Here is a 12802-nt window from a genome sequence, read left to right as displayed (position 1 = left end):
TGAAAAAAAAAAAAAACAACTTTGGTGGGCGAATGTTCAGTCAAGGTGTGAATAACTTTACATAAATTAATTGTTTAGTTTCAAAATCTTAAAGTCTTGTTCACACACAATATTTGTGGTGTGAAAGAAAGGCCTTTGAATGTGAATGTGTATATATATATATATATATATATATCTTTTATTGCAGTTAACTCTCTCAAGACAGATTCATTTGAAAACAAAAACCAAACAAAACAAAACAAAACAAAAAGTTTGGGATTTTTTTCCCATTTTGATTCAATAAATTCAAAGGTTTAAAGAACATTGCAGTTGATTGCATAATATTTCAGACGCAAACACACACCTGTCTATGCCACCATGAGTTTACACTGAAATTCAACCACAACTGATTTGGTGACATTAAGCTCCAATTTAGTTGCATTCACAAAAAAAAAAAAAAAATCTTATTACTACAGCGAAAGTACTTAAAAAATGTCTGTACCTCAGAACACAGTCACTGAAAATTCCTCCTTCTCTTTCTTTTTTTATTTAAAAAAGTAAAATTACAAGGTATTTCAAGCAACCTGGGAAGAACATACACCATAATGATAAATCCTAAAAATACGCTTGAGATTTTGAGATATGTGTGAGATTACATTCAGACTTCTCAGGGAAGAGGTGGATGGTCTGTTCAGCAGTTGCAGCTACAGTCCAGCAGATAGCAGCGTGTCCATGTCTCACCGTGTGCATCAGGATAATAGTGAGCGAACACAGTCCATCCCACCATTCGATTCTAACTCTAGATCTTTTTTCCTTCAACGAAATTTGACTTCAACTTCAGAAATTTGATCCAATACAAGACTCCTTGTTGACATGCTGACCAGAGAAAGGAAACATTGAAATCGCATCATATGACCCCTTTAAAATTTTTGTTTTTTTTCTGAGAAATGTATTTATATAGTGATGCAGAATGTTGGTTTACCAGTTTAGAGGTGACAGTCAAATACACCATGCTCAGCTGCCTCAACATCCTCTTCTGTGATGACTGAAGAGCAAAGAACAAGCAGAAATAGGCAGAGAGAGTCTGGTAAACAGCTCATTTAAGTTCTGCAGTTATGTGCAGAGTGTGAGAGAGAGAATGTACCTGTGTTCTGCAGGTTTGACGGGGCATTGCTGGGCAGAGGAAAGCTGTAGGATCTGGACTGCAGTGACGGTGGGGTCTCATGACTGATGCTCTTCGTTCTTTTACGGCATTCGACCGTCAGGCGTCCATGACATGCTTTATGACAGTTCACACCACAGACTGAGAGAGAGATGCAGCGTTAGTATTTAGGGTGGTGGACGAAGGTGAAAAGACAGTAAGCAAGCCCTTGTGAAAAAGAAGTGCGCTTAATTGTACTGAATATGCACTTGTAGAGTACTTCAAATATTTTAACTGTACTTGCAGATAATAATGAAATAAAAGGCCACTTAGTTAATGAGAGACACTTTTATGGCTGTTTCACACTTAAGTAACTTTTAAAAAGTGCACTTTGTAGAAGTATATTTTAATCATTGCTTTAATCATCTTTTGTGATGCTTTAAAGAAGTACACTTATTTTGATGTGTTTACTAACATACTAAAGCACATGTAAAGTACTTAATTATCATTTTAACCGTAGTGTTATTTGATATTATATTTAAAGTTAATATATTTTAAGTGTTCTTGCAGCTTCATCATTACAAATGTGTATTTGCGAATTAATTTTAATACATGATATACAAGTTTAAAAAGAAATAACATTAAAGTATATTTTAGTTTATTGTAAATGTTTGTCAATACATTCAGCAGTACTTTAACCATACTTTAAAGACAATTTAAGTAATTATGAAATTACGTATAAAGATGCTTAATTGTACTGAATATGCACTTGTAGAGTACTTCAAATCTTCAAAGTATATTTTAACTGTACTTGCAGATAATCTAATAATAATGAAATAAAAGGCCTTTTAGTTAATGAGAGACACTTTTATGACTGTTTCACACTTAAGTAACTTTAAAAAAAAACGCACTTTGTAGCAGTTTTAAGTATATTTTAATCATTGCTTTAATCATCTTTTGTGATGCTTTAAAGAAGTACACTTATTTTGATGTGTTTACTAACATACTAAAGCACATGTAAAGTACTTAATTATCATTTTAACCGTAGTGTTATTTGATATTACATTTAAAGTTAATATATTTTAAGTGTTCTTGCAGCTTCATCATTACAAATGTGTATTTGCAAATTAATTTTAATACATGATATACAAGTTTAAAAAGAAATAACATTAAAGTATATTTTAGTTTATTGTAAATGTTTGTCAATACATTCAGCAGTACTTTAACCATACTTCAAAGGCAATTTAAGTAATTATGAAATTACGTATAAAGATGCTTAATTGTACTGAATATGCACTTGTAGAGTACTTCAAATCTTCAAAGTATATTTTAACTGTACTTGCAGATAATCTAATAATAATGAAATAAAAGGCCTTTTAGTTAATGAGAGACACTGTTTATGACTGTTTTACACTTAAGTACACATTTAAGTGTACTTTTTACACTTTGGGTCCTACTTAAGTGGATTAAAGAACACTATAATTCAGCTAGTTACATTTAGTTTAAAATGTATTCATAAATGCATTTGATTTTCATTTAATTGCAGTTAAGAAAGGCTTTTTTGCATACTCGACTGACACGTCAACAAGCTCTAAAAACACTACAAGTGTGAAAAAAGATGAATGAAAATAAAAAAGAGAACAATTTCTTTCTCAATCACAGGATTACACTTGTTCTCTGTCCTGGACAGCCTTTCTTTTATTAAAAATGAACTGTGACTTATTGAGTATATTTTGCTCCCTGTTCTATACTTTGCCAACCTCTTTTTGTCACAGAAATAATACCGCCGAGCCATGTGATTTCATTTATACTTCAAATATGGTTTAACTTTGAATCTGGCCCTGCTTCAAGGGGAACAGGGGAGTTTATAAGGTTAAAAAGATGCAAAAGCACCATAAATGTATCATAAAAGCAGTTCATATTAGTTTGTGCTATAATTCAAGTCTTTTGATACCATGTAATGGCTTTGTGTCAACAGTTGACTGAAATGTTTTACTGAAAACCTTGACATCCACCTTGTGCATTCATTAGAGTTCATGAGAGAAGTAGCAATGTCTGTTTAGAGAGCAAATAATTATTTTGAATTGGATATTTTCAATGAATCATCTGATACACTTCACATAACTGGTCTGAATGATTCATTCACTAATCAGAATGATTCAGTTCTTGAGCTCAGCTCACTGATTCATTGATCTGATTGTAGCGATTCTTGAGTTAACAGCTTAAATATCAGTCTGTTTCCCACCCAAAGCTATCATATGACTTCAGAAGTAATATGGGATGCTTTCATAATAATTCTACAGTCCTTTTGAATCCTTTTTGAAGCTTGAAAGCTCCAGTCCCCATGCACTGCATTGAACTCTACGCACATCTATCATCTATCTATCATTTCCACATTTAACCTCAGAGGCCACTGCGACGTCTGGTGCAGAGGAAATTGTAAGAAAATAAAGCACAACATTAAATCTTGGCGAAGTGTTACAAAACAGGACAAAGCAATATTGATACGGTCCACCTTCACACTAAAGTTACTTACAGCTTCTGGTACTCATCACTAAAATGCTATGGTTTGATATATACAAAAATTCTATGTTTGCTATAGTTAATATATAGTATATTACAATTATGCCGATCACGCACACATACACATACAGCTCTCTCTTACCTTTGCATTTGTATCCTTGTTTATAAAATCCCCATATCTTAAAAAAAGAAGAAAATACGTTATTTTTGAGGAAAAAAGACAGATGCAGAAAGGATGTGGAAAATAGTATGGAGAAGAGAAGAGAAGAGAAGATCAAGAGAGAGAAAGAGAATCACAGCAGGTAAACAACAGATGAAAGGGAGAGCACAAACATTACAAACACACGACATCAGAGGCCACACACACACACACACACACACACACACACACACAGGTAGATCTGGGGTACAACAAATAATACACAGCTACACACCACACCATGCTATAAATAAACCAACAGATCAAAGCTAAATCTGCTCAGGCTAGAGCTAATTTCTAAAACTATCCATCTTAGAAAATACAAGATGCAATCATTTAAAAAAAAAAGAAGCTTTGAATCTATTTCTATATTATTGCATGATACTTACAAAGCCGGTGCAGTGTTCACAGAAGGTGGGTTTCACGTATGTGGTCTCAATAAAGGTGTGTATGAAGCCCATCTTACAGTTGAGCAAAGAGCTGGCCTTCATAAAGTAATCTATCATCTCCTCTCTGCTGATCTTTCCATCCCTGATAGATCATGAGAGAACACGAAATGAGAGAGAAAAACTCATTTTAACAGCCAACAACATCCAAACAGTGCAAAGTGAGTTCATGTGCATCGTTTCATAAGTGAGGGACAAATCACACTTCCATGGAAAAGGTGTACATCACAAGGGAAGAGGCACAATATCTTATGACCTCTGCATATGAGTTGTAGACTTAGTGGAATACAATACACGACTTCTAAATTCTTAGCGTACACTTGCTGACTTTGTAAATCGTTACAGAGAAAAATGGAACATCATGCACTAAACGACTGAGGATGACACTAGCAGACTTTTAAGTCATTCTGAACACAACAAACAAACATGCGTCTAGACGTGACTAATGAAAATCAAAATACTGAACATGGTTGATTGATTTCCGCTGACTGGATGAAGCTAAAAAAAAATTGTTGTCTGTGCCCATCATAGACTACGCGATTTTCTGTCAAATCTGTCAACCCCGACTGCTCAAAATCTGCAGACTGGCTCTGATATTTGTCAAGTAGCATTGACTTGTCCAGATTGCAATTTGGGGCAAAAATCTGTGCAAAAGTTGTGTATTCCATCCTTTAGTTATGGCAGTAATAATAAATGTTTTGCCTTAACAGTTACTCCTGTTGTGTTGTCAGATACATGCTATTTTTGGAGGCATTTTTAGAACCTTTGAACAGTTTAACCAGAATTGTAGAAATCTGTAAAGATGAATTGATACTGGATATGCCTATAATTCATAATTCTGTGTTAAGTTAGTGAGTTCACCCCATAAACTTGTCTGTAACCTGTCTTGCTGACAGTCTTCAAGAAAATCTTCTTGCTATTGATTGTACATCAGTTTTGACCTCAGGTCCTTGTTCATGCTGCTTTCTCTATCAAACCAAGCTATTAGATCGATCTCCTGAACCCGCTGAATTTTTTCTTGAAAGATGGGTTACTGGGGCTGCAATTAGAGTGGGTTGTATGATGGGTTTTGTTGTGAGAGTTATCATAAATGCATAAAAGGGTGTCGGTTTTCTGCCAATGCCGGTATGTACAGTAACTGTGACGTTAAACCTAATGAAAAGCAAGGTTTGAAGCTTAACGTGGATTGAGATTTTTTTTTTGCAGTTTTGATTTATTCAATGCTCTTATGGTCAATTAAAATCTGGTTAACCAACATGTTTTTAAATAAAATGGTATTATTGGAATTATTTTAAATGTGTTGTTGTTGATTCGCAATAGTTTAGTATCAGCAAAAGTAGAAAAAGTCTTTTAGTAGTTTGAATTTGGTTTATATATATATATATTTTTTTTTTTTTTGTGAAAACATTTATATTATGGTGTGTACACAACAGTGCTCTTGTTTGGCATCGGTACACTTACTGATTTTTATCAAGTTCTCCAAACTTGCTGAGATAAGGGAAGTTATTCCTGATACACTCGAACTCTTCGCGTGAGATGAACCCGTCGCCGTTTGTGTCGAAATTCTTGAACACAGACTGTGAAAAGTAAATAGAAAACGTTTTATGAACATGTATCACCAACAATACATCTTACATGGTGGGAGGAGTTGTAAATGAACATATTGAGCCTGTTAAATTATATGATATACAGTTACTGACAGTGTAAACTAATATACACATTTGACCCTGCACTAAGCTCCATTACTGACAAATCCTACATTGGCAACTAAAAACTAGACTTGACCTGGTTCCAAAATAGAACCCTGGAGTTTCACTATGTGTTTTTTAAAGATGAGCTACTTGACACAGCAGCTAAAAAAAGTAGTGCTCAGGTCGTGAGATGCTGAAAAAACAGCGAGACGCAATGCAACTGCCAAAACATCATAGACAGAATACAAGAACATGCCCTGTGCAAATGTTCAAAATCTACCTTTGAGAGACTGAATTTGATGAATAATATAGAAATAAAGCAAAAAATGTATTTAAAGCACTTTCTGTAATCTCTGATCCAAGGAGATCGTTTAGTCTGCCATTATATGTCTTTTGAATTCTTTATCTGGGGGCTTTCTCAGCAAATATTGATATGTTAATTAACTTCGTGCTTTGTTTGATAAATTATTCAGTTTAATCATGTAATTAATTTAATTAATACCTGCACTTGACATCCCTTACTTGTAATTCTGATTAAATTATGCTTAATTGAGTTTAGTTTACTCTTCATCACACATTTCTTTGTCGAACAGGTAAACTCATTTGGACAATTACTAACTGCATGGTTACCCTTACGAAAAAGAAGTTTATTCAAGTGTGCTATTAGTATACTTCTTTTAAACTAAAAATAGGAAAGTATACTTTTAGTCTACTTTTTATGTACTTCTCAGAAATATACTTAAAATGACATTTAAGTATACTTGACTTATACTTAGAAAAAGTCTAAATATATTTTAGCTATAATTGTGCTCCTAGAATCCGTGTTTTCATTGTTATACTGTAGACGGCGCTAGTACACATCTTCTGTACAGAATTTCCAAAAAACACAAGTGAAGAAGAAACCGAAACAACAGATGCTTCCACATGTATTCTAACACGATCATCAGACATAAAACAGCATCAAAACTATGTAACATTATGGAATAAAATGTAGACCAATAAAGAGGTAATAATAACTGTCAAGCTTTGGGGTGTTGATCGACGTTATCTACGTTTTGATTATCATTCTGAATCCAATTCATAGTCTTTTTTCAGCTTTTTGTTCAAAATGTTGTTTATTTCTTTATTTTTTATTTATGAAACTTATCCACATTCAAGTGTTTAAAAAAAGAATGCATGAAGCTAGAATAAAATGTTTTTGTTTACAAGCAGATACCCTGTTCTTTTGATGTTTTGTATGTTCAGATATTCATGTAACAAATTATATACAAATTAATACCTAAATAGGGACGTAGTAGTATACTTAAAGTATGATGTAAAGTTCACTTAAAGAAAACTTACTACTTGCAGTATAAAACTACTAAACTAGTAGTTTACTGAGACTATACTTCAAAGTGTACTAAAAATGCTACTACAAGTATTTAATTAGTAAACTATCAGTATACCTATAAGTTCACTTTTAGTATAGTTGCAGTACAAACTAACCATTTTGATGTACACTAGTTGTGTACTCAAAGTTTACTACTGTTATACTTAAAGTATACTTAAAAGTATACTTTTATATACTAGAAAGTGGGCCAATTTAGTCCCAAGGAGTATTGAAATAGTACACTTACAAGTATACTACTAGTACACTGATATTTGTATACTTACTACATAAAGTATACTTAAAAATATACTTGAACTTTACTTAAGTATACTTACTAAAATAAACTTGAAGTATACTACGTTTTGGTACGGGTAATCAAGATGTAGCAGAGTTTGCAGCAGTAAATAAGAGGGGCGGGGCTTAGTAAAGCCTCAACTGAAGTGATGTAATGGGGTTGACACAAAAGTGGGACAAAACAAATTCAAATGAAAAGAATGTTCGTTTTTTCTCTTACATCCACCATCTTCTCGATATGTTTGCTGATGATAGCAGGATCAGCTTTAGGCTTGACTGACGCTGCCCACTCATCAATCATTGAGAGTTGTTTAGGAGCTGGACTGGAGGAAGGGGTTGAGTTCTGATCCACCAATCAAAAACAAAGTCACACGTGTGCAGGTATTGTTATTTCGCTTTATGTTTAAATCTAATCTTGTGAGTTTACTTGTTTTGCTGTAAATGATACCAGACATCTACATTTCACTTAATGCATTGTACTGATTGATTGCCAATATGAATAAATATATAAAATTAACCAAATATATAACTGACCGCTGGTTTTGCAGCTCTGGGTTCCCTCTGTAATGAGAGCTGATAAATCTCCTCTTCTGTGTGGTACTGATCCAGTGAAACCTATACATAAGGATTCAATGAGTTACAAATTATTAATATAACTTTTCAGGAAAAATGCATGCATTATTTCTTTTATATAGTTTTTGTGTGTTCATATAATTTTTTATTTATCCAAATGGCAAGTGCTTAAAGAGGTAAAAACTATGGAAGCCCATTTCCACCACAGGATTATAAATAAATAAATAAAAGGTAATTGCGACTTTTTATCTCACAATTCTGATTTTTCTTCTTGCCATTCTTGAGTTTATATGTCACAATTCATACTTTTTTCTCAGACCTCTGAGTCTTATCTCAGAAGTGCGAGATATAAACTCACAATATAATGTCGCAATTGCAACTTTATTATGATTTTATAACTCGCAATTGCGAATTTATATCATGCAATTCTGAAAAAAGTCATAATTGTGAGATAAAAAGTCACAAATACCTTTCTAATTTTTTATTCAGTGGCAGAAACAAGCTTCCATTAAAAAACTGTAAGAGTCAAATGGGCTATGAAAGCAAAGTTTAGAGACTCATCAAAAATTTGGTTACTGTATGCATTTGTGTCCCTGAATAGTTTCTGAAATGGTTAGATTTTGATCAGACATGAATTCTCATGGTATGTTCACCTCATGCAGCAATTACTGTAATCAATGTTGAGGTGTTCACGTTTTGAGGACTAAAACATATTTCGTTCCTATGGCAATGCTATGGCAACGGTGAAATGTATCTAATTGCAGATTTAGAACAGCAAAACTCTGGCAAAATAGCAAAGAAAAAAAAAAGGGTTTTGAAAACACATTCCAGACTTTTCAAAATGTTGTTTTCCGTGTTGCATGCGAACAGGTGGAACAGATTTAGGAATATGGTGATGTTATGAACACAACTTTGCACATGGCAACAGTTGTTTTTAAATATTAAGCATGCAAAGAAATTTAACAACGATGGGTGAAAGCTGTATTCAAAATATACTGTAGAAAATGTCTTTCCTGTTCTATTTCTGTGCTGAAAGTGTGCTGAATGTGAGCTGTGAATTATCAGAGCCCAAAATTACCAGAGATTTTTTACAATAAACTATAAAACAACTGTCGGTCTCCATGCTCAACACATTGAGCTCTGTTGCTCATGCACATTACATATTTTTTAAATGCAAAACTCAGAAACGAGTCCGGTTCCATCGTCCTGAAGTCAATGGGTTTTTGGTCAAATGCCTGAAATGAGGTCTGTGTTTAACTCAAGCTCAAGACATTTTCACGTTTTATTTTACAACATGAAATACATCAGTACAACCACCTTGTGTTTTTTTTTTTATAGCTTTTCCTTGTGGCTAAATTGGACTACAGATGTTCTTTGGGATGTTAAACATGATCACACCGAACAAGTAAACTCATCTACTCACTAGTCGCTTTCAAACCTCATTGTGTTTATAATCGTGCTTTTGCAAACTCTTGGGACATGTACATTAAATAAGTTGTCGGAAGCGTACCAGTGGTGACATTAAAGTCACACGACAATGGTGTAGTTCGTTTATAGCACATGTTTAGCTTTTAGCCTCTGGATATTGTATTTAGGCCTTAAAAAACATGTCAGAATCATAAAGTTTTGTTGGTCACAGAGCTTATTTTCTGCAGTAATCAAAAAGCCAATGGAAAATCTTTAAGACAACCTGAGCGATGCTAACTTACAGGTTGGCCTACAAAAATACATTTTCACTGCCGTTTTTACAAATAGACACCCATTCAATCAGTCAGTTTTATCCTAATCACATGAAGACACTCTATTCCTCTTGAAATCGTTTACATAAAACACACGCACTCACTGTAAGTAGATTGAGTAAGTCTGTGTTGGCCTCGATGTTAGGAGGATTGCTCTGCACGAGACCCAATTCCTGCAGGATGGCATAGAGTTGCTGACTTTTAGTCAAGTTGACGCGGGTCTTCTGTGGGTCTGTCCAGTCCGCAAGAGCGACATGAACAGCTATCAAGTCCTTGAGGTTAACAGCCAGGATTGGGAATCGGAAACCGGTGCACTCAGCGAATCGGCGCCGGTACTGACTGTAGTTTCCACAAGACGTCAGCAGATCCAACAAGCTGTTAAATATCTGAGAGAGATATTCAGATGAACTGGTACTTGTCGGAAATAATGGTGTTGGGTCTGATGTATATGTTATGTGTATTCTGACAGCTATGTACCTTATTAGTTTCGTTGCTGATGTGTGCCTGTGTCTCCTTCAGCCTAGAGATGGAGCTGTTATTGAGACCCCCGACCACTGCCATCAGCGTGTTGAAATTCTGCAGTTGCAGTAGTTTCTATAGAGCGTGAATTATTGATAAAGAAAGAGAAGACGAAGTCGACAAAATCTTACGTTAAATTAAAATAATAAAAATAGTTTGCAAAGAACACACTCATGCTATTAAGAGGTTGCAAATTTATTAAACTCATTGAAGTAACAAATTCGTAGTATTTATTTTTAGTGGTTATATGTATTGATTCCTTGGATTTTTGTCTTATTTTTAATCATTCAGATCAAATTTATACGTAAAACATAAACAGTTGCGAACAGTAAACCAACATTTATTATCCATGAAACCACAAAGCTGATTAAGTATGTAAGCTAAATTACATTTAGTATCATTATTAATACAACTAACATTACTTTCCAAGTAAGTAATGTTAAGTAATGTTTAACGGCTACATAACATACCTATAGGATGAACTGTATGTCATTCACTATATAGGCAATAATTAATTTGATTAGTAACATTGAAGTGCAGAATCTTAAATAGGGTTGCAAAGAGTTTGAAAATGTACGATGCATTTCAGAAACATTCCAGAAATTTTGGAAACTTTCCAGGATTTTTATAAACTTTTGGAAATTTTTGGAAAGTTTGTACCAAAAGTGTCTGCCCCCTTGCAACCCTAACCTTGACTTTTTCAAAATCTTAAAACGTTTATTATTATTCTCAAGTTTAAGATAACCGATATCAAATGTGACCCTACTGAACCCCACTATATGCGTGAATGTTGTACTCTGCACATCATTGTCATTATGATTTGTGTGGACTCTTTATTACCGAGTTGAGAAACTCCAACTGTGATCCGTTTGAAGCCGAATACCTGACATGTAAAGCTGGCACTAACGTGTAAGTGGCAGTAAATTAAGGGTGCCTATATTAGTTAAGCAAAGCGCAAGACATCAGCCAGCGAAGAGAGGTTGTCAGCTAAATTAACTGGTAACACTTTAAAACTGAAAAACGATTCTTATTGAAAAAAAAAAAAAGTTCAAGATTTGAAAGAAGAAGTCCGAAAAAGACAGAAAATAGCAGAAACATAAATGTGCCTATTATACCACCAGAGTGTGGACTTCCTTAATTAATTTGTTACTTTATTATGGGTTTTTAGTTGTATTTTGTAGTTGTACACAATTTGGCACACAATCTCAAATGTCCCATTGTATGAACTGACTTTTGTGTATTAACAGTTAGGGCCTTATTTTAACGATCTAAGCGCATGGTCTAAAGCGCACGGCGCAGGTGCACTCAGGGCGTGTCCGAATCCACTTTTGCTAGTTTAACGACGGGAAAACGGTCGGCGCGCCCGGGCGCATGGTCTAAACGGGTTGTCCCTATTCTCTTAATGAACACCTCTTTTTTAGACTAGCACGCCCATGGAAGCACAAATGGGCGCAAATGCATTTGCTATTTAAACAACGTGGCACAGGATGGGAAAATGAGAACTGCGTCGGGCTGAAACTAGCAAAAACACTTGCACCGCATTGCGCTGGGTGCATGATAGGGTCCTTACAGTTGCTAGCTAAAACTTAAAATGGATTATCAAATCAGCACCTACAATGCAAAAGGTGGAGGATTTACTTTGAAACTATTTTTAATCTGAAATTGCTAGTAAATGTTGCGTGTGGACCAATTAGACACACAATTATTTGTTATATTCAACAAATAATCCCTAACACCCCTCACCCAACCAACAAGCCAACTATGAGGGTCAACGGAGCCTTCCCTCTGTTTCCATGGCAACCAAAGACAAATCATCTGATAACACTGGTTTTATTGCTCAAAGGAATGCAGGCAGAGCAACTCTCACTCCATTCCCCCATAGGAAAGACCCATAATGCCCATAAAAATGGACTCATCTCTAATTAATTCATAGACAAACACACATATCCTCAGGTGATTGTATATATAATTACTACTCTTGTATATTGTCTTTTGTACTTTATACTGTTTTAGGCATGCGTTATGATAGATCACTAGTCAATATAACCTCACCTATACCATGTTTGGTCTCTATGAATTCGTATTCCGATGATCTAAATGAGAGTGTGTATTATATGTTGATACCTATGCAACATATTAGTGTTCTAAGAATCTTTAATAGTTTTGCATCAACACCCAATCCAGTTGCATATGGAAAATACCATGCTCGAAGACAAAGAGTCGTAAAATTTCCCTCCAAAGGTACCATTCCTCATTGGCTCACTCAAATCCTGAGGGTGTGACCCCCCCTTACACTTTAAAGTTCACTGATCATAAAGATTGGGGTTTT

General features: G+C 34.6%; 1 protein-coding gene across 3 annotated transcripts in view; it reads right to left on the bottom strand.

The window, feature by feature from the left end:
- Window positions 1-431: 431 nt before the first annotated feature.
- Window positions 432-12802, bottom strand: part of LOC107745297 (RAS guanyl-releasing protein 2-like) — a 35914-nt gene continuing 23543 nt past the window's right edge. For 2 of the 3 annotated variants that reach the window (XM_016559154.1, XM_016559152.1), the window contains exons 8-17: window positions 10432-10548; window positions 10059-10340; window positions 8177-8257; window positions 7863-7985; window positions 5750-5865; window positions 4232-4373; window positions 3786-3822; window positions 1124-1282; window positions 962-1024; window positions 432-855 (exon numbers count right to left, since the gene is read on the bottom strand). In XM_016559154.1, the coding sequence (XP_016414640.1) occupies window positions 966-1024; window positions 1124-1282; window positions 3786-3822; window positions 4232-4373; window positions 5750-5865; window positions 7863-7985; window positions 8177-8257; window positions 10059-10340; window positions 10432-10548 (1116 nt within the window). In that variant the 3' untranslated portion in view covers window positions 432-855; window positions 962-965. The remainder of the gene's footprint in view (window positions 856-961; window positions 1025-1123; window positions 1283-3785; window positions 3823-4231; window positions 4374-5749; window positions 5866-7862; window positions 7986-8176; window positions 8258-10058; window positions 10341-10431; window positions 10549-12802) is intronic. The other variant, XM_016559153.1, reaches the window with a different exon arrangement.

Source organism: Sinocyclocheilus rhinocerous, unplaced genomic scaffold (genome assembly GCF_001515625.1).
Source record: "Sinocyclocheilus rhinocerous isolate Xijiao unplaced genomic scaffold, SAMN03320098_v1.1 scaffold1399, whole genome shotgun sequence".
Lineage (NCBI taxonomy): Eukaryota > Metazoa > Chordata > Actinopteri > Cypriniformes > Cyprinidae > Sinocyclocheilus > Sinocyclocheilus rhinocerous.
This window is presented reverse-complemented; position numbering and strand designations above follow the sequence as displayed.